Raw genomic sequence first — 21,606 nt, 5'->3', positions numbered from 1 at the left:
CAAGCCCCCCGGGGCCAGCACTCGGGCGGGCAGCCGCAGGACAACATGAGTCTGGCACAGCCGCCAGGGCCGTGGAGCTTGACGGTGGCTTCCAGACACGCCCCGCCGTGTCCCACGGCATCACCGAGGTTCCCCACGGCTGAGATGCAGCACTTCTGACAGCACGCTCATCAAACCCTGCGACGGGGTTCCTGGAGACTAGGAGTCTAACTTGCAGACGACCAGACGGTGCGCTCAGGGTCCAGCTGCTCACAGCCCAGCACACGGCGAGGGGCTGCTCAGAGCGGGGAGCAGCGGGGGTGGGTGAGGGGCCCCAGGAGGGCCCATCTCCAGGGAGCGACCCCCAGAGCTTCATCTCAGCTGCACAGACACCGAGTTCCCAGGCACGTCCTCCCCAGGAAGCTTGCTCCTCAGACCTTGACCACGGGGCAGAGTCCCTGAGCCATCCTGACGGACACCCGGACGAGAGGGAGACGCAGGTCTCCAGGGGCAGCTCCAGACGCAAACCATTCTCAGGACCTAACGAGGCAGCCCTCTCCTCCGCCGTGAGAAGTCACACTTTGATTTCTCACACATCTGAAAAGATGACGAAATGCCTCCCCTGCATCAGCCCCCGACCTGCCCAGCGCTGCAGGCCCGCGTCCCAGCACCAGAGTCGGGGCACGGGGGCACCGCCGTGCACAGTGATGCCACCAAGGCTGTCGAGCGGCTCCTGCCACACACGCGGGGCTCAACCTCACTCGGAGGACACAGCAGCCTCACAGGGGACGTCCTTTCCAGGGCCTGGCCTGGAAGAAGTGCCACAGTCACGAGGACAAGGACATAAAGACAGGCCCAGGCTGGAGGAGACCAAGGAGACAGGACAAGTAAGCAACGTGAGGCTGGACTGGACCCTGGGCCAGAAAGGGCACATCTGCAGGTCAGAGGCAGCTGCTGGACACCTGTGTCAGGCCTCACCCACGTCGGCCTCTGGGCTGCGTGGGGTAAGGGAATAGTTACAGGAACTCTGACTGCTTTTCCATTGTTTTTGTAAGTCTGAAACTCTTTGAAAATGAGAGGCTAAATAAAAAAGATTCACCCTTAGCCACACACAATCAGATTCCACTGCCCACACGCTGGCCACCAGATCCACCATCCCAAACGCTGAGAATACTTTAAAGAGGAACATAAGTACACAAATAGGGACTTCCTGGTGGTCCAGTGGGTAAGACTCTGCGCTCCCAATGCAGGGGGCCTGGGTTCGATCCCTGGTCAGAGAACTAGATCCCTCACGCACGCCACAACTAAGAGCCCACATGCCGCAACTAAGACTGGCGCAGCCAAAATAAAAGATAAATGTTTTTAAAAAAATACAAATAAATGGTTCTCTTAGACCAAAACTACTTTGAGAAAAAAGTGTTTTCCTTACCTACAATACCTAAAACAGCACTGGAATTCTAATGAAAGAAAAATTAAAACTGGGTCCTACGCGGCTGGGACTTGAAAAGAGATGTGTGTGCCCATGTTCACAGCAACATCGTTCACAACAGCCAACAGAGTCCATCGAGAGACGAGCGGATAAGCCAACCGTGGTCCATCCGCACCAGGGAACATTACTCAACCTTAAACAGGAAGGGAATTCTGAGACTTCCTGGCGGTCCACTGGTTAAGGCACTGTGCTTCCAATGCAGGGGGTGTGGGTTCGATCCCTGGTCAGGGAACTAAGACCCTGTGAAGCTTGAGGACATGATGCTGAGTGAAATAAGCCAGTCCCAACAGGACAAACCCTGTGCGTTCCCAATAAAATCAGACACCGACGGGAGGATGGCGGTGCCAGGGGCTAGGGGAGGGGAGGATGCCGAGTCGGTACTTAATGGGGACAATTTGTGTTTGGGAAGATGAGAAAGGTCTGGAGAGGGATGGTGGTGATGGTCATACAACATTGGGAATGTACTTACTACCACTAAACACTGCATTTAAAAATGGTTAAAACGGTAAAATTTATGTTTCGTACATTTTACCACAATGAAAACAAACACAATATCTACACACACGCGCGCGCGCACACACACACACACTCCAAAGAGGATCTTACAGGAGTAGCTCAAAAAAAACCAATTCCATTAAAAAGAAAAAAATTGTGTGGAAGCCAGTCCACAGGTCATCTCAAGGGCAGCAGACACAGCACCCCCGGCCGTGCATCTGAGGCACCGGCCGCACCCACGCCGGGCACAGACTCTCACAGCAGCAAGACTCCCTGGGCTCCTCTGAGACTGACCACCACCGTCGTGACCCAGCCCGACACGGCATCCCCACCTTTTCTTCCTTTTTCTTTCTGAACTACTGCTCTGACTTTGGGAAAGTGAAAGCTGTGTTTCTGGTGACCGCCTGCCGGAGGAAGAGTTCCCAGTGCTGACAAACCCTCAGGGCACACGAGCCTCCCTGCGACCCGGCCCGAGCAGCGCTCACCGTCCATCTCCACCAGCAGCTGGTTGAGCGTCTGCTCCTCCTCCGTGTTGGAGAAGCCGGACACGGTGGTGGAGCGCCTCTTGCCCACGGCGTCGATCTCGTCGATGTACACAATGCAGGGGGCCCGGGCGCGGGCTTCCTTGAAGAGGCTCCGCACGCGGGCCGCGCCGAGGCCTGAGGACACAGGGGATGGGGAAGCGGGCAGGTCAGGGGCACGGACCCTGCTCTCGGGGAAGCCCCAGCAGGCGGACCCTGCTGCACGTGTGCCGGCCCACTCCCGCCTGGACCCCCCAGACCACGGCTCCCCAGAACGTCAGCACCCCGTTCCCTCCACGCCCACGACTCCCTAAGGCAACCAGCCACTGCAGAAGGAGCGCGCCCTGGACACGTGGTCAGGGGGCCCACCTCCAATGACCTCTACGAACTCCGGGCCAGCCATCGCGAGGAAGGGCACCTGGGCCTCTGTGGCCACCGCCTTGGCCAGCAGCGTCTTCCCGCAGCCGGGGGGGCCGAGCAGCAGTGCGCCCTTCGGGACCTTGGCTCCGAGCTGAAGGAAGCGCTCTGGGCTCTAGAAAAGCAGCAGAGGACACGCACTGACCCCCGACGCTCCAGAGAACCTTCGGGACATGACTCTCGGGGGCCTTGGGTGATGTCCACGTGGCTCTGGGAAAGCAGAGTGCTCTGCGGTGACGGGTGACAGGCAGCGCAGGGCACCGCGGTCACGGAAGCCACCACTTAGGTGCCGGCCAAGCAGGGGGCTCACTGTGTAGCGCGGCACCGGCCAGGCAGTCCGCCCCGCCCCCTGCGCCGCAACCGCCACCCACTCACCTTCAGATAATCCACAAACTCCTTAACCTCCAGCTTGGCCTCATGCATTCCTGCCACATCTTTGAAGCTGACTCCTTTCCCCGTCTTGCCATCCACAACCGTGAAGCGAGCCATTTTAAGCTGATTCTGGGCAGAAAGACAAGGGCCGGAGCCCTGTGTAGCCCAGCAGGACAGGGCGGAGGAGCCCTGGGCGCCGGCTCACCTGCAAGTCCTGCCCCACCGTGCCCGCTCACTCAGACGGCAGCTAAGGGCACGGTCCAGACACACGAGGGCGCCGACAGCTAGAAAGCCGCCCGGCGTCCGGCAATCTGCCGTAAAGGAAAACACTCCCCATGTCAACTAGGTGACTCAACGTCTTTGCATGAGCCATCTTACTTCTCTGTGTGACCTTCCCCACTACCGTGTGATTTCTTTTTCTGATTATAAAAGTTATGTAACGACACACAGTTGTGGGGAGTGTTGGTAAAAAAGTTGCTTGGTCAATTTCTGGAGCGCAATCTGGCTGGACAGACAAGCTCTTGGCGAGGAGCTCAACCTCAGCCACGATCTCCTTCAGGACAGGCTCTCAAAAGATGCAGCTGCGTGGGATTCGCCCCGGCATTATTTAAATACAACGATGAACAGCCCAAAGTGTGCAAGAACTATCAAACTGGCTGAGCCAGGTCCGGCGCACCCCACGAGACACCATGCTGCCGCTCACAGTGTGCCTGCACGGCCTGAGCTACCGAGGGCCCCAGTCCAGGGGGAGACTGGGGCGCTCTGTCCCCCCGGCCGGTTCCCAGGAGGGGCTCCTCCGCGGCCCTCTGCAGATGCGGCTGACAGGCCAGGTACGACTTGAGGGGGAGGGAAAGTGCACGTTGCAGTGAATGCCATGACAACAGAAGAATCCTTCTGAAGTCCACACAGGTCGTCCTTTTCAAGACAACCTTTAAAGCTGTCTCGGCTAGCAGGGGAAACCCCCCAGAGAGTCAAGTCCAGCTGAGAGCGCAGAACGCAGGACACGGCGCAGCGGAAACCCCTGGGCTCGGCCACCCCCGTGCCGGGAGCGAGGCCTCAGCTGGAGCCAGTGCGACGCCCCCCAGGTCAGCCAAGCAGAAGGAAAGAGGAGCTGCCGGACGACGTCCAGGCGGACGTCCACTGTGCACTCATCCTGCAGGTGACGGGAAAAGGTCAGCACAAACAGACGAACCCCAGGACCACAAGCTCGGGGAGACGGTAAGTACAACTTACAAAAGCACTGAATCCGCCTTCCCGTCCTGTCATTCCAGCCAGACGGAAAACATACCACAGGATGGCCAGGCCCACGGCTGTCATCCCCAGGGCGTAGAGGGCGCTAGCATGAGAGAGAAAGGTGGGCACAGCCTCAGGCCCGGCCGCCGGGCAGCCGACACACACGCCTCACACAGGCTGGGGCCCACAGACGCTCCCAAGATGAGAAGGGCTCCCTCACTCTGAGATCAACCTGTGGAACCAGCACTGAAAACGGGTTTCCTTGTCCCATTCTCACCAACTACCCCTCCTGCATCAAGTGCGCCCGAAGTCTCAGATCTGGAGCACAGCAGCGCTGGGCACGCAGAACCTGACCGTGGCATGAAGCCAGAATGTCCCCCGCCATCCAGAGCCCCGGGGTAACTCATGCCTGCCGAGAGCATCTCTTCACCTTCCACGTATTTTGTTTTCAAAAGTAGGCCATCAATTTTGGTCACTAAGGCAAAATCGGTGTAACAGTAAAAAGAGAAAACCGTAGGGCATCACCCCCCAGATGAAGAGGGGGACCCATCCAGGTGTGCCCCCCATTCCCTACAACAAGCAGAGGTGCAGCCTAGGGGCCCTGAACCCTCAGGAGCCAGAGGCTGTGGGACAGACACACAGCACTTCACAGTCGCCGCTGGTCACCACGAGGGGACGCAGACCTCTGCACACAGTAGCGTCCAGATACAGGGCCTGTGACCCGCTAACGAATGTGCTCCCACCAAGGAGTCCGCAGGCCCTGCCGCCCACAGGCCCTGCACGGTCTCTATGTCTCTCTTCAGCACGGAACCAAGAAGTTCCACTGGACACCCTGCTTCTCCCTTTCCTGCCTCATCTTCCTGTTTGCAGGTAACAGCAAACCCAACCTGGGCTGAATTCGGAAACACCACACACAGCGGAAGCGGAGCCTAAAAGTGACTCCAAGCTGGCCCACCTCATGCCACCCCTCAGGCGCCCGCCTCCCACGAGGGGCTCCAGCTCACTGCAGGCACAGCCAGTGTGAGATTTTTATTGGGGTTTGTTTCTCACGTTCCAAAGTCAAGCCTGGTTTAGTTTAGAGGCACACAGAAATGACCAACCTACTTTCCAAAGAATCCCGTCCGCTTATAGGAAACCGGAATCCTGTCCTTGCCTTCGATATTCAGCTCATCCTCAGCTGCTCGAAGCTTCTCTTCGAATTTGTCGATATTTGCCACCTGCATTCGGTACATCAAGGCCAGCCGCTGGGGGCAGAAAGCAGAGGGACCGCGAGAATGATGTACAGGTCAGACCACTGACCCTGAGGACAGAGAACGGCGCCCCAGCCACAGTGTGTGGACAACTGCAGGACTTCAGAAGCAGAGGCCTGCCACTCAGAAACCCCCTCCACGTCTAGGGAGTTTTCGTTCTCTCAAACACAATTACAGTGACACGTTCACGAAAAAACATTTTAAGCAAACGAAGGGCAGCACGTGCGTCTTAAACTCAGCACCCGGATCGCACTCCGCTGTGAGGGCACAGCAGAGCCTCGGCAAGGAACCCGCAGTGCTGGACCAAACCCACAGTCACCCTGAGAAGGGTCCCTGTCTAACCATCGGCTGGATCTGACAGTCAACCGAGTGCGCTCCTCCGTCCTCAGGCAGGCGAGAGACTAAGGAATAGGGAGCAGGCGGCGTCTCCCGGAAGCTGGTGGGACAGTCTCGTCACCTCCACCCCAGTCCCACGTCAGTCATGGTTCTGGCAGCCGGGCCCATGCTTTCCAGAGTTAAACTGTTCCAGGCTCAGATTCTAAGCACACTCTCGGAATCTAAATGGAGCAACCAGATTTCCCCCGCTCTGAAGTCTCTTGAAAGTTTTGCGGGTCAGGCTCCACTTTGTGGGCTGAGAAGGCCAGGTGGAGGGGCACACAGGGGACCCACCAGTCACAACCAAGCTCTGCACTGGAACGCCTCTTGGCCTTAGTGGCTGGATTAACCTAACGCACCCCAAACACTTGGTCTGAACTTCATCGATCCTTGATCACTCAAACACCTGCCCTGGCCAATTTGGATGGAAGGGAAAAACGTAGAAAGGACCCTCTTTCTATTTCAACATCCAAAGGCAAAAGGCGTGATCCCAGAAGCCCCTTCAACCCCGCGCCTGTGAAGCCTTCTCTGATCCTCTGGGCCCCTATGAGCCGCTGCAGCAGCAGCCACCAGGCCCCTCACCCTTGGGCCGGCAGCGGCTACCATCGCCCCTGGCCTCTCAAGCGCACTGGAATTTAACTTCTACGATCTGCCCAGCTGTAAAGAGGGAGAGGCTCGTAGGGCTGGGCTGCGCCCACGGCCGCGCTTGCTCGGGCAGGATGAGCCCCCTCACCCCAAGCACCCACGCAGCCCAGAAGCAGAGCAGCGCCCGGGGCGCCCGCGGGGCATGCTCTGGGGCACCGTGTGAGTGAGCCATCAGGGAGCAGGCACTCCGCCCACAGGAGCAAACCTGGGCTCCAGCGAGCAGAGCGAGTGCAACCAGAAAGCCCTGTCTCCTGGCGTGGAGAAAGGTGCCTGCTTTTCCCACTGTCTAAACTGTTAACAGAAGATGGGAAGGATGCTAAAGTCAGGATCCTTGACTGGATCCTGGATTAAAAGTATTAACACAGAAGGCTCTCAGGCCAGTATAGAGGCACCCGGGAAACACAAACAGGGTAAGTGTGTTAGAAAATATTCTGGGGGACTTCTCTGGTGGTGCAGTGGATAAGACTCCACACTCCCAATGCAGGGGGCCCGGGTTCGATCCCTGGTCGGGGAACTAGATCCCACAGGCATGCTGTAAGTAAGAGTTCACATGCCGCAACTAAGGAGCCTGCCTGCCGCAACTAAGACCCGGTACAACCAGATAAATAAATAAATAAAATATTAAAGAAAAAAGAAAATATTCTGGTATGGATGTCACCTTTCCAGGGCCTCAGGCTGGCGTCGTGTTCCTGGGGGTAAATGAGAGGGGTCGGAGATGGGAAGGCAGGCGGGACAGCGACTCCTCCTCACAGGAGGGTCTACACAGCAGCTCTCCTTGCGCCCACCCACCTGCTTTGCTGGGCGTGTCTCCCCCTCCCTGACGCCCAACCCTCTACCTGGCACAAGCCTGCAGCCTCCCCTCCCCCTCGCAGGGCCCCTCTCCTCCACCCCCTTTCTTTCCTGCTCCTGCCCAGGGCCGGCCCTTGCCCACCGGTCTCTCAGCCGCATACTCTGGCCCCAAGGGGTTTCCACCGGCACAGCCCCAGCCCCTCCCTCCCCCGCCTGCTGGGCTCCAGCCAGCCGCACACCGGGCAGAGCCCGGACTCCCGCTGCCCCCTCTCCCTCAGCCCAGAGCCCCTGTCGCCCTCCCACCTCCTCTCTGCACAGACCCCGCTGGGACCACACTGCCTCGCCCCCTTCTCAAAGCCTCCAGGCCTCCTCCTCAAATCAAGACACTCACAGCTTGCTCTAAGCAACCCCGCCAGGCCCGGTACTCACAGGCCGCCCGAATACCACGGCGCCGGGGTGCAGGTACACCTCCACCACGTCGCTCTCGGGCACCACCTGCACCCGCTGCACCTCGCCCTTGGCCAGCATCTCGTGCACGAAGTCGCTCCAGGAGATGTTGCCGCCGCTGGAGCCGAGCGCGTTGAGCAGGCTCATGACCACAGCGATGACGAAGAGCGTGCGCAGCCGCTCGCGGTACATCTGGTCCTCGCGCTCCCGGCGCCGCCGCGCCTCTGCGGGGTGGGGGGAGCGGGTGTAAGGCCAGGGCGAGCCCCCGCCCCTGCCCCGCCCCCCCCCGTCAGGGGGCTCGACGAGCCGATGCTTCAACACAGTGACTGCTTACACGCCGTTCAAAGTCACCGACATCCCATTCCTGGGGTCCCACCTGCTGGGATAACATGAAACCATTTTTAAAGTCAAAAGCCTCCCAGGACCAGCGCAGCTCCAGTGACGCCACATCTCACTGACAGCACGTCTGCCCGACTACGACCCTCGCTGGCCTTCCAGGCTCGACCAGATACCGACCCATCCCCAGTGCCCGTGGCTCACGCCCAGGTCCCTGTTAACAACAGCCTCTCCACCACCAGCTGCCCTCCCCCCACACAGCCACCTGGGACTGACACGGAAGCGAGCTGCACGGCATTCGTCACAGAAACACTGGACGAGCAGCACACTTCGGAGTGTGAGACAGAGGCTGCAGGCCCGCTCTTTATCAGAACCACGGCACAAATTCCCCCACTCACACCTGACACAGGAGCTCCTGGGGGCAGCACCTCCCTCCGGCGCACAGCACAGATGGGAAGGAGTCCCAGCAAAGGCAAGGCCACAGCGCTCCTCCCACCAATCACACGGGGGCAGGGGCTGCGTCTCACTGACACAGTGCTGTCCACCCAGCACTTCACATGGTCTCGCTAGCCCACTGCCCCCCAGGAGCCCACCTCCCCAGTCCTTGCACCCACCGGACACCTCATCCACACCCTAGGAGGCCCTGGAACAACCCGGCCTCTCTCACCTGTGCAGGGTGGGCCCATCCTTCCTAACACGCCATGCAGCTTTTGCAAGACCTGCAGTTAACGCCTTTTGAGAAACGCGTGTACAATTCTTCACCAGTTCTGCCCAAGACAGACCTGTCTCAACAACCAAAGCTTCCACCGTTCACTCACCCTCCCCAGAGGCCATGCCGGCACACACAGCAGAGCCAGCCATGGTCACCTCTCCAAGGACAGACTGTGGAGGGACTCAGGGCCCCCCTGCCCTCTGCACAACCTGGAGGTGCAGCCACCCACACACACCACCTGCTTCTCCAACGGGCGGCCTGGGGGAATTCGAAAGCATTTTACATCGGTTTAGAAACCTGAAGCCTGAGGGACTTCCCTGGTGGTCCAATGGTTAAGACTCCGCGCTCCCAACACAGGGGACCCAGATTCGATCCTGGTCAGGGAACTAGATCCCACATGCCGCAACTGAAGATCCCGCGTGTCGCAACTGAGACCCGAAGCAGCCAAATAAATATTTAAAAAATAAAAAATAAATAAAAGGAAAAAGCTGAAGCCCGAGAGACCGTCACAGCAGCCATTTTGAAAACACGAAGGTACATTTCAGGTATCACCCTATCTTACGATAGCTTACAACAGTGTATCCCATATTTCAAGCTCATAAAGGTGACCACTTATTGTGATTGTGGACAGCAGATTCATGTTCTCAGGTGAGAAGCCGCCTCTCTCAAATATTTAACCTTCAGCCTTGCTAACAACCCAGTGGGGGGCAATCAACCCTGGCAGCCGCACTGCCCGACAGCCCTGCCGCGCCAGCTTGAACTGGTTGAACTACTTCTATTTCTGAAACTTTAACATAAGGAAACCAAATGTAACAAGACATATATCCGTAGTACTGATCAGGTATGAGATCATGAGGGCCGCTCCAAGAAAGACAACGGGAAAACAGTAAGGGAAGATACGAAAGTGAGACATAGGATCGGCTAAACAGATGGAAGCTTCTCGAGCTCTAAGAGATGAAACAAGATCTGACCCTGAGACTCTACATAGAAAAGGCATGTGAACGCTCTGGGCAGAAAGGACATTCCCTCCACTCCGAAGGCCCCCTGTCTCCTTCTCACCAAGTCCATCATCCCCACAGACTCGGGGACACGAGGCTGCCGACTGGCGCCTCTGCCCGTGCCCTGTCTGCGAAGGGTGAACCCACCTTCGTGAGCACAGCTCCTCCCGCCGGCTGCTCCTCGTATATCCAGCTCACGGAGAGCTGAGGGTCACCCCAAAATCTCTACTGCCTGGGGCACCCAGGAAAGGCTGCTGCCTCCTAAGCCGTTAGACTGTCTACCCGCTGGACAGCAGCCTGCGGGACCGCTGGAAAACTATGGTCCCACGAGTCCTTCTTGGGGGTCGGAGGATGTCAGCTGCTGCGGTGAGTCACCTGAAGACAAATGAACGAGTTACGACGCTGCTGAACGTGTAGGAGACCACAGCAGGAGCCCTCCAGGTGTTCACCCCAGCCGTGAGCACCGTGCCGTGAACACTGGAGGATGCGGCGATACCCCGGCTCTCGTTAATACCACCACGGGGCTGGTCCTGACCCTCAGCCCGGAGAGAAACCTGAAGATGGAGACGAGGTGCACCTCACAGAGGATAAAGGAGCACCGTCCACAAAACGTGTTCCGGAAATGCCAGCCATCGCCGTTTGTTAACCTTTCACGACGAGGTAACTGTAGGCGCCATGTACTCGAGAGAAGTAACAGAGGCCCCTCTTCCGCGTCTACTGGGCTCAGGGCCTTCCAACAGTCAATCTGACAAAACCGGGAACAACATCACAACCCAAACGTGGACAATACTGACACAGCCACCCCTTGCGACCCGCGCTCCCGTGTGACTCTAGTTCTGTGCAATTCCACCACAGGTCAACGTCTGCGCATCCATCACCAGTCAAGCCACGACTCCATCACTCCAACCGCTAATCTGTGCTCCAGCTCTGTAATCTTGGGTTTGGAGAAGCGAACGTGTATAATCTCTCAGGACTGGCCTTTCTCATCAAGGCTCTCAGAGGGCAGGTCTGAGCGGGACGCTGGGCTGTGCTGCCTGCATGCGGTCCACAGAGCTGAGAGCTCACGGGCCAGTCAACTCCCTCACAGTCCAGAAGACGCCCTCATGGAAAAAAACCTCTGGTTAAGCAAGCAATTATCGTCTAATGCAAATGTAACGGACATAAACTTTACCCCGCTTTCTCGAGGCAAGCTACCGTTCACCCCAAAAGGAACCAACATACAACCAGCACATGAAGGAGGCGGGGAGGCGCAGACCCGGCCCAGGGCCGCCACCTCATCGGGTGTGCGCCAGGCGTGCAGGTGTGCGGCACGTGCGGAGGGTAGGAGCCGGCACGACCCTCTCTCCAGACTGACTCTGCCTCGGGCCCCCGGCGCTACAGTGCCCGATGGTGACTTGCGATGGGATTCAGCGGGGGGAGTACGTGTCCGCAGCCACGGCAGGTTAGAAGCTGCAGAAAGCAAGTGGCCATGGCCACTCCTCCCAGAAATCAGTATCCGCAGGACCATGCACCAGCCTGAGCGACGGGACACCGGCCAGGCAGACGCAGAAGCTGCTCCGACCCACCTATCTTCTCCTTCTAAGAAAAGGCTTTACCCGTTTCAAGTTAAGGAATGGTCCTCTCTATTTTCTCCTAATTCTTTTCCAATTTCGTTTTTTAAATTGAATGACTCAATCCACTCAGAATTTATGTTGGTATATGAAATGAGAGTCTAATTTAATCTCCTTCCAAACAACTAAGCAACGGTTCCAAACCATTTTTCATACAATCCACCCTTTCTGCCACCGTGTGAAATGCCACTTTAGTTACTTGCTAATTCTTAGACAAACTAGATTCTGGATTTAGTTTCCTAAACTTTGTTCTGGATTTCCTACTTTGTTCCATTAAACTACGTGTTACTGGACCCAGCATTGACTTGTTGGGAGGAAACGACGTTCACATCTGCCAGTATCAGCCTCCTCGGGGTTTCTCTTCCGTATTTTCTCATGAAGCAAGCCCTCACCTTCCTCCTCCAGCTCAGAATGTCTCTGAAATGAATGACACACTTGAAGACACACCACATATCTCAGAACACGAAGACACATGTGTTCAAACAATCAGCTTTAAAGGAAACTATGATCTCGGTGATAAACTACAAGTTATTACTATCGAAGTGCTACTTGCCAAACGCCGAGCAGAGGGCACCTGACTGGGACCTCCTTCAACAGTCAGGTGCCTACAAACCTCGGGGAAAGCTGGGACTGCCAGCGCTACACCCCAGGAAGGTAGAAGAAGGAAACTCTACAAAGTAAATTCACATGGAAACGTGTGGAGTAAGAGACCTGGAATTGCTGACAAAACCAATGAAACTGTAGGAAAAATGTAAAAACATAATATCAAAAAAAATTGTACGAGGGAATTCCCTGGCCCTCCCAGTGCAGGGGCCACGGGTTCGATCCCTGGTCTGGGAACTAAGATCTCACATGCCGCACGGTGCGGCCGGGGGAAAAAAAAAAGTGGGAAAAATAAAGAAAAATACCCATGGTCAAAGGTCATGCAGTGAAATGCTTAAAAATGCATGGGGGGGGGACTTCCCTGGTGGCAAAACGGTTAAGAATCCGCCTGCCATCGCAGGGCACATGGGTTCGATCCGTGGTCCGGGAAGATCCCACATGCCGTGGAACTAAGCCCGTGTGCCACAACTACTTAGCCTGTGCTCCAGAGCCCGCAAGCCACAACTACTGAGCCCATGCGCCACAACTACTGAAGCCTGCACGCCTAGAGCTCACGCTCCGCAACTAGAGAAGCCACCGCAATGAGAAGCCCACACGCTGCCACGAAGAGTAGCCCCTGCTGGCCTTCCCTGGTGGCGCAGTGGTTGAGAGTCCGCCTGCCGATGCAGGGGACGCGGGATCGTGCCCCGGTCCGGGAAGATCCTACATGCCGCGGAGCGGCTGGGCCCGTGAGCCATGGCTGCTGGGCCTGCGCGTCTGGAGCCTACGCTCTGCAACGGGAGAGGCCACAACAGTGAGAGGCCCGCGTACCGCAAAAAAAAAAAAAAAAAAAGAGTAGCCCCTGCTCGCCACAACTAGTGAAAAGCCCGTGCACAGCAAAAAAGACCCAATGCAGCCAAAAATAAACAAATAAATAAAATAAAAAAGAAAAATACCCATGGTCAAAGGTCATGCAGTGAAATGCTTAGGAATGCATGGGGGTGGGGTGGGGAACTTTCCTGGTGGTCCAGTGGTTACGACTCTGCATTCCCAATGCAGGGGACTCAGGTTCGATCCCTGGTCAGGGAACTAAATCCCGCATGCCGCAACTAAAAGATCCCACATGCCGCAACTAAGACCCGGCACAGCCAAAGAAACAAATAAATTAAAAGAAAGAAAAAAAAGAATGCATGGGGGTACTTCCCTGGTGGCGCAGTGGTTAAGAATCCGCCTGCCAATGCAGGGAACATGGGTTCGATCTCTGGTCTGGCAAGATCCCAGGTGCCACGGAGCAACTGAGCCCATGTGCCGCAACTACTGAGCCTGCACTCTAGAGCCCGCGAGCCACAACTGCTGAGCCCACATGACACAACTCCTGAAACCCGCGGGCCTAGAGCCCATGCTCCGCAGCAGGAGAGGCCACCTCAATGAGAAGCCCGCTCGCCGCAACTAGAGAAAGCCTGCGCGCGGCAATGAAGACCCAACACAGCCAAAAATAAATAAATTTATAAAAAGAAAAAAACAAGAAGAGCCAAGTCCCCTGGGGGCTTTCCCCCGGGGTGATGAAGGAGGCCTGCAGCACACACACTGCCTGAGCCTGCAGCCAGGAGGTCGACAGCCACAAACGCCTAATCTGAACCCAGCCAAGGGCACTATGGGAGTCGAGACCAATGGAAAGTTACAGCTCCTCTCAAGGTAAACGAAGGGGCCGCCAGCGAAGGATGGACATGAGCATCAGGAAAACGCAGCCCCTCCTAGAAAGTCGAGCACAAGGGGCTTCACCCCATAACCTGTGGGCTCTGGGGCCGAACCTCCAGACCCCCCAGCTCCTGAAGACGTTTCTGGACCAGACTAGGGAGGAAGGTCCTCCCCACGGTTACCAAAACCTGGTCGGGAAGCCGTCTTGTTCCAACTAAGCTGCCACGGTGGCTGCGGCCTTCTGGAAAGATGAGGCCTGGGGAACGGGACCAGTCTGTGTGCAGCTCTGGTGACAGGCCCGGGGTCCGATAAAGAAAGCGTTTCTCAGGCTGCCGTCCCCCCTGAGGCGTCTGGGGCTCACAGGAGCCTGGTTCTGAGCATGGCTAGCCTTTGGGTAAAGTACCTCCTCCAGGGCCCCCGGGCCTCGGGTCCCGCACCGCAACCCTCTGCAGCCACGTCAAAATCAGCGCCACTTCCCACGCACGGGTCCCTCACTGGACCAGGCAAAGAGCAGGCATCCAGCGTCCTCGTATGTAGAAAGGGCCAGTGACAGGGTCACTCTGAAGGGAGAGTGCACAAATCACTGAGCACAGTGCTGGGCACGCTCCAACCATTCCTACGGCCTAGCGAGTTCCATGTGTATCAGCTGCCTGCAGCCAGCTGTCATCTTAGAGGTCAATTCAGTCCAAAGTTCCCTTTTCATTTCCCTCCCCTTCACACAATCATCGAGTCCTAATTCCAGAGTCCAGAGGAGACTTGCAAGTGAGCTCGCTGTGCCCCGGGGCTTGGGGCCCCACTCCTTCCCCAAGGCCATGCCCCGTACCATCCTGTCCTCTGGGGCTGCTCCTCAGGCCTGGAGGCAGTGCCAACACCAGTCAGGTGTGCACGAGAGCGGGGCTTCGGCCAGGGAGTCCTGGAGCCTTCCTCCCCCAGAGCTCTGAGTCCGGGGCGGATCCGAGATCCACCCTTTCCACACAGAGCACAGCAGCCCCACCCGCCTTCAGGTGCTCTGAGCAAGGGACACGGGTGCTGATGATGCCGTCCCTAAAAGGATGGGCAGGAAGAACCCAGCAACTGCATTAGGGACGGGGGCAGCTGTGATCCTAGGATGGGCTTCCTGTTCCTCAGACTAGAGCACACATGTGCAGACAACCAAGGCAGGCAGCGCTTAAGACCTGATGGATATACCTTCGTCATCTTCAGGGCTCCTCCCCTTGGCTTTATCACTGCCTTTAGTCTTCTGCTTCCACCTTGAGGTGTTAAAGTAGTACGTGCCTCCTACAAGGAAGAGGGAAAGTGTTTAACAACAATCAGGCTTGCAACTACAGGGGAACCCTCAGGAGAAGAGCGTATTCCCAGACAACCAAAACAAAACAGAAGCTATCTGAAAGCTACGTGCACAGGATCTAGAAGCTGGGGTAATCATTCTTACTCTAATATCTACTCATTGTAAACAGTGAACTACTTCAACTGAAGTAAGTGTTTCTGTAATTTAAATTAGCCAACGTGAGGGAATAAAAATGATGAACACAGGGCTTCCCTGGTGGCGCAGTGGTTGAGAGTCCGCCTGCTGATGCAGGGAACACAGGTTCGTGCCCCAGTCCGGGAAGATCCCACACGCCGTGGAACGGCTAGGCCCGTGAGCCACAACGATGTCCCCTGCATTGGCAGGCAGATTCTCAACCACTGCGCCACCAGGGAAGCCCCTGACATGCAGTCACTTTAAATGAATTTAAACAAATGAACAGCGGCAAGCGGCTTCCGCACGATGCAGCAACAGCGGCCCGGGCCACCACCTCCACCCAGACGCGCCCCGGACCACTCCTCACACCAAAGGCTCTGACTTGTCCAAGGTCTGAACCAACCACTGCTTAAAACGGGGGAAGGCGTCTCACGACGTGACTGGGCCGCACCTTTCTTCACACACATTAAGAGAGTCACAAATAAAACTACCTCGATGTCCACCTGACACGGGGGTGTCTGGAGGTGACGGCTGTGCCACTGGGGGCACGTGTAGGCTGCCATGACCGGGGGTGGGTACGTATGTAGCAGTGGGAGATTTCACCTTTTCCCTGTTCCAACTGAATAAAGGGGGGAGTAAAAGTACAGGTGTCAACCCTTATGGTCCTTTGACCTAAGATCAAAAGAGACAGCCGGATGTCACAAGATCTCAATAAACGGTGCGACTCCAGTGTAAAAGCACATTATCTGTAGGCTGTGTTTACTTGCCTTCTGTACGTAAGACATACACGGCCAGTTTGCAGCTCCTTACTAAACGTTCCTGGAGTTGGCTGCAGCACATAGAAAACCTTTGTCAAGCGGCCCAATTATTACCAGAATTAAAAAGAAAAAAGACAGAGACAACTCAAAAGAAGCGAAAATGGCTCGTTCAGACCTCAGACAAATTTCCTCCTCATAAACTTCATTTCAGAGCATCTGAGGGCTCACAGTGAGTAGCAGCCGAAGGTCCTCTTCGCGATTTCGTTTTTCTGATGACGTCAAACGAGCGACATTCTCTGAATTTACTCACAAATGCCATAGGCTCTGCCTGTCACCTCTGTCTTCAAAAGATACACACCTAGAAGTTTCCAGAGTCCGACTGGATTCTGGACGAGATGCTGTTTCACCAACAATCTGCTGACCCCTTCAAATGTAGGGGTTAGCAGTCGCCACTGGAAACTCTGCAAAGAGCGAGACAGAGAATCAATCCCACCAACACCACAGCACACCAGGCAATGCAGACTAATTCCCTGCTGCACAGCCTTTCCTAAAAGCTCTGATATTTAGTTACTTGTAATATGAACACCGTCCTGAAATGTGAAGCAATAGTCTGAGCATTACTGCAAAGTTTTAACATAACATCAAAAGAAAAAAACAAACAACATCAAAACCTTAAAAGCAGTGCTTGCTTCGGCAGCACATACACTAAAGTTGGAACAATACAGAGAAGATTAGCATGGCCCCTGCGCAAGGATGACACGCAAATTCGTGAAGTGTCCCATATTTTTTGGACTTGAGGACACGGGGAGGGGAAGGGTTAGGTGGGACGAAGTGAGAGAGTGGCATGGACATATATACACTACCAAATGTAAAACAGATAGCTAGTGGGAAGCAGCCACATAGCACAGGGAGATCAGCTCCGTGCTTTGTGGCCACCTAGAGGGGTGGGAGGGAGACGCAAGAGGGAGGGGATATGGCGATATATGTATACATATAGCTGATTCACTTTGTTATACAGCAGCAGCTAACACAACAATGTAGAGCATTATACTCCAAAAAAGATGTTAAAAAAATAGTTTAAAAAAACTAACTAAAATAAAATGGGGATGTTGATAAAAAAACAAAACAAAACAAAAAGCTTAAAAGCAAGCGAGCAAGTCAAAGAAACGCTGAACTCAAGGAGCGGAACACTGGCTGCCATTCTGTGAGCCGAGGCTCACAACTGTCCTGCAGGACCCAAGGAGCAAAGGCCACAGTGGCTGCCCAAACCCTTTGCTCCCCACAACTCCAGACGACTATTCCTTGTAGAACGTTCCCAGGCAGCCCACCAGTTTCCCGCCTGAGTGTGTTTTATGTTACGGTCAACGGTACATCTTAGTTTCTTCTATCTCCGTGGCGCAATTTCTTCATTTCTGTTTTATTTACTTATTTATTTTTAATTTTTTTCCCCTTAGTTCATCCTTGGTCTGCTGTTATTACGGAGAAAAGTAACTCCTTACCAAAGGAGTATGTTACATGTAATTTCCTGTTAGCAGCAGGTTAAAAATTCCTCGTCCACACAATTACTGTCCCATTTAATTAATACTACTATTCTTGGCTCAGTGATGACCAGGAGGCATATAAGGGAGGACCATAGAGTGTGGACTGGGCCCAGTAACTGAGAAACGTCAGCGTGTTAGATCGAGTGGGGGAAAAAAGTCATTCTTCAAAGTCAGCCCTAAACACTGCTTGTTTAAACCAGATGACTTTGTTTTATTACTATTATAGCCACTGGTGAGGTTATCTGTTTAGACTTCACAAGTATGTGTGAATTGCCTACTTCAGTCCTTATTTATTTTCATAGAATAATCAAAGAATCTGATTCAAAATAATAAATTATGATTTTCCTTCTCAATAGAACTAAACAGCAAAAACAAAAACAAGTGTAATGCAGCTATAGCTGTCCTCAGACTCAGGAAAGGTGGCCAGGAATCTACAATAGGATTATGATATGAAATTGGTTCTCAAGTTATGGTAAAATACAATAACAATAATACATTATAACCTAAAATGTGAGAGTCGAGGTCCTAAGAGAGGGCTAAAAAAATCGGCGAAAAAGGCTGATTTTTCAGCTTAGAACTTAGGGTCTTTGTTTTCAGAGTGAAATGCTAACATTAACAGCGCCTGGAACACACCCTTCACACAGAGGGTCTATGAATTTGAATCCATAACATGTCAAGCTACACGACAAAAGTAAAACACAGTTGCAAGGTACTTTGCTCACACGAAAAACTTTCTGACAGCCCACTTCGAGCATCTGGAAGGTGCTGGAATTCATCTGGGTGGGATCTGATCTATATGAGCTAATAGTTCTCTGCCAGAAATTGATGAAACTCTTACTCGATTCAATTTCAAAACGCCAGGAAGACGGGCAGAAAATACCAACACACGAAACAAAGACTAGAAAAGTCCAAGCAGGAACTGTGCGGCCTCGCCCCCCGCCCCTCCCTCGGGCTGCCCGCCCGCCTCGGCCCCCGCTCCTCCCCCGGGCTGCCGGCCGGAGCGGCCTCTCGGACGACGAAGACCCGCCGGCGGGAGGGCATCTTCCCCGCACATTACCTGCAGGACTCGGCCTCCAGGCCCGACGACACCCATGAGAGGCCTGTGGACAACATACGGCCACCTCCACCCGGTCTTGGCGGACCTGCCTGGACTCCAGCCAGAGTAGGGGCCCCGCAGCCGCCCCGGCCCTGGCCCCGGACCCAGGCGGAGGGCCCGCAGCAGCAGACACGCAGCCGCCATGTTGACTCAGAAGCGGCGCCTGCGCGGTCGGGGCCTCTTCGGGGCGCCTGCGCGGTCGGGCGGGGCGCGGGGGGTGGGGGGCGGTCCTCGGAGCGCCTGCGCTGTCCGGGCCTCGTTGGGGCGCCTGCGCGGTCAAGCTTGCCAAGCCTCAGTCCCCTGCTCGCGGATTCCGGCGACGCACGCGGCGTCAGCTGCACCCCTAATCCGACTGGAGTTCTCTAGCGGTTTGAGGTGCCATCTTGTGCGGAGCGCCTCGAGTAGAGCTGAAGCCAAGGAGGGCATCGGAACGCCGCGCCGAGCCGCCGCTCCCGTAGGGACTTGGCGCAGCGGGTCCCGGGACTTCAGAGCGAGCGAGGGAGCCCGAGGGGCGCGGAGCGTGCGCAGATGGCAGGGCCGCCCGCGGCCCTGACCCCGACTTCGACCCTCAGACCCGGATCCTGACCCCGACTCCGACCCTCAGACCTGGACCCTAACCCCTACTCCGACCCTTGGACCCCGGCGCGGTCTGGGCGCGAAGAGGGTGCTGCCGAGGGGAGGAGGGCTTCGCTGGTCCGGGCTCTGGCCGCAGAGCCTGCCCGGGTGGTGCCCGGAGGGTCCTGCGGACGGAGCGGACGAGGAAGGGGCTTAGGGTAAGAGCAAGGACTTCAGGAAAGGGTAGCTGAGCCCCCCGGCGCAGGCGGCTGGCAATCTTGGCCTACAGATGCTTAATTTTGGAGAGGTAACCATCTCGTCCACTGTTATTTTCTCCTGGAGGCAGGCTGACTCCCTCTGGAAGTCGTGCCCAGCTCTGGAGACCAGGATCACAGCCCGGGGGACTTAGTCCGCTCTATCCCTGGGAGGCGGGGGGGGGGGGGGGGGGGGGGCGGGGTTGCTGTGGTTTTATCCCTGGGATTCCGGACCCCAGGGTCCCCGCCTCTTTCCCAGCCCCCCCGGAGGTCTGGTGCTTGAACCTTTAGCCCTGAGACTGCTGATTGTGTTATGGTGACTTAAGTTTGTTTGTGTGTTTTTCTGTAATCCCCAAATTCCTAAGGTCATTAGACGATAACCAGTCTTACTGAGGGCCAGCTAGTGCCTGACTGTGTATCAAACATTCTTTTAATCTTCACAAGTGTGCAAAGTAAATGCTTTTACATCTATTTTACAGATAAGGAAACAGACTCAGAACACTTTAAAGTAACCTTTCCAAGGCCACAGCTAAGAATTAATGGCACAGAGTTTCAGAGATGGTCTGACTGGTTTCAGGGCCTGTGCTTTTCGCCCTATGGCTGTAAAGGTCATATGTGTCCCCCCCCCACCGCCCCGTTGGTCCTGAAGCTGCAAAGGTTTAGGGACTTTTTTTTTAATGCAGCGTCCTGATTATAGGTCCCCCCTCTGGCAGCCAGGTTCTCGAGTGTGGTTGATTGTGGCGAGGGGGCTGCCCCTGTCCTGCACAGCTGGACTGCCTGCCTTCTCACTTTCTCAACAATCCATCCATCCTCCCCGGTGTCCTCCTTCACTGTTTCACTGTTTTTCTTTCACTGGTTAAACTGTCCCACCCACATTCTCCTGTCCACTCTCCCCAGACCAGTCCCGTAACCATGACCAGGCTTCCCAGTAGTTTCTGGCCCCCTTGCACCCTATCAAAGCTTGTGCAACGCCGCCCTAACAGGAAGTGGCTGAGCCCCACCCTCACCCGGTTCCCTTCTCACCCAGCACAGAGAATTTGTGACTCACAGCCTCTAACAAATTTGAACGTGTTTCGGGAGAGTGTAAGATGCAGTCCTGTTAACACTGTTTGAAGTAAAAAGTGGTATTGGAATCTAAGCTCTTTGCAGGAGGTTCATTTGGAAGCAGTGCAGGGTGATGGCAGGAGCTGGGCTTTGGGAAAGGAGTGCGGGCTTCTGTCCTTCTGAGTCTGTGGCCTTGAGCAATTGATTACCTTCTCCAAGCCTCAGTTTTCTCATCAGTAAAATGGGGATAAAGTTATCTGCAGAGTGAGGCTGATACTGGGTGTCCCACGGGGTTGTTGTAAAGATAAAATGCAATGAAAATACATGAAAGCGGCTCATCAGCTGGGAAGCCGTCCACATCCAGGATGTGGTGGGAAATGAGGTTCTGGGAAATATTAATTCACTCATCCAAACACATTTACTGAACAGCTGTGCTTTGAGAGCTGGCTGCAAGCCAGGCCTCAGGTGAGAGGTGGACCTTGACTCTGAACCCCGCCCTGCTCAGTCCCAGCACTGCAGTGGCCTCGGGCGATGGGGGTTCAGTTAGAGAATTCAGATGCCCAGTGGCCTGGACCCTGGCAGAGAAGGACCTGGGTGGGGGGGTGGCCTTAGGAGACCCGGCTCCTCCCGGGCCCCACTCCTGAGGCACCGCCTTCACTTTCCTGAGCCACTCCTGTCGGTCACCTGCTCTCTGTTCTTTCTGTACCTTGTGACTTGTGTTTACTCAGTTCTACTTCCTCAGCTCTCGGAACCCTGTGCACCTCAAGACCTTTGGGCTTGGCTTCCCTTAACTGTGTCAGAGGCCATCATGGTGAACTGACTGCGGCCCAGGCTTATCTAGGCCTCTGTATCACCTTCCTGTCACCAGGCGGGAAGGGCAGGGGAGCAAGGCGCCTCGTCCTGCTGCCGTCCCTGTGACCCCTGCTGGGCTCCTCTGCCGCCAGCTGT

General features: G+C 55.5%; 1 protein-coding gene and 1 non-coding gene across 2 annotated transcripts in view; one reads left to right on the top strand and one right to left on the bottom strand.

Annotated features, from left to right (window-relative positions):
• The window catches only part of SPG7 (SPG7 matrix AAA peptidase subunit, paraplegin), a 29,848-nt gene extending 10,878 nt beyond the window's left edge, over positions 1–18,970 (bottom strand). Inside the window, 9 exon segments of the mRNA XM_065898667.1 lie at positions 2,449–2,622; positions 2,854–3,016; positions 3,277–3,402; positions 4,507–4,609; positions 5,611–5,750; positions 7,995–8,236; positions 15,137–15,226; positions 16,527–16,629; positions 18,767–18,970. Coding sequence (XP_065754739.1) covers positions 2,449–2,622; positions 2,854–3,016; positions 3,277–3,402; positions 4,507–4,609; positions 5,611–5,750; positions 7,995–8,236; positions 15,137–15,226; positions 16,527–16,629; positions 18,767–18,949 — 1,324 coding nt within the window. The 5' untranslated portion in view covers positions 18,950–18,970.
• On the top strand, positions 16,850–16,956 carry LOC136141579 (U6 spliceosomal RNA). Its single transcript, XR_010657753.1, has one exon. It is a non-coding gene; the product is annotated as a U6 spliceosomal RNA (small nuclear RNA).
• Positions 18,971–21,606: the final 2,636 nt, after the last annotated feature.

The sequence above is a fragment of the Phocoena phocoena genome, chromosome 20 (assembly GCF_963924675.1).
Source record: "Phocoena phocoena chromosome 20, mPhoPho1.1, whole genome shotgun sequence".
In the NCBI taxonomy this organism is placed as follows: Eukaryota; Metazoa; Chordata; class Mammalia; order Artiodactyla; family Phocoenidae; genus Phocoena; species Phocoena phocoena.
Note: the sequence above shows the minus strand (reverse complement) of the source record. Positions and strands in the feature narration are given on the sequence as shown.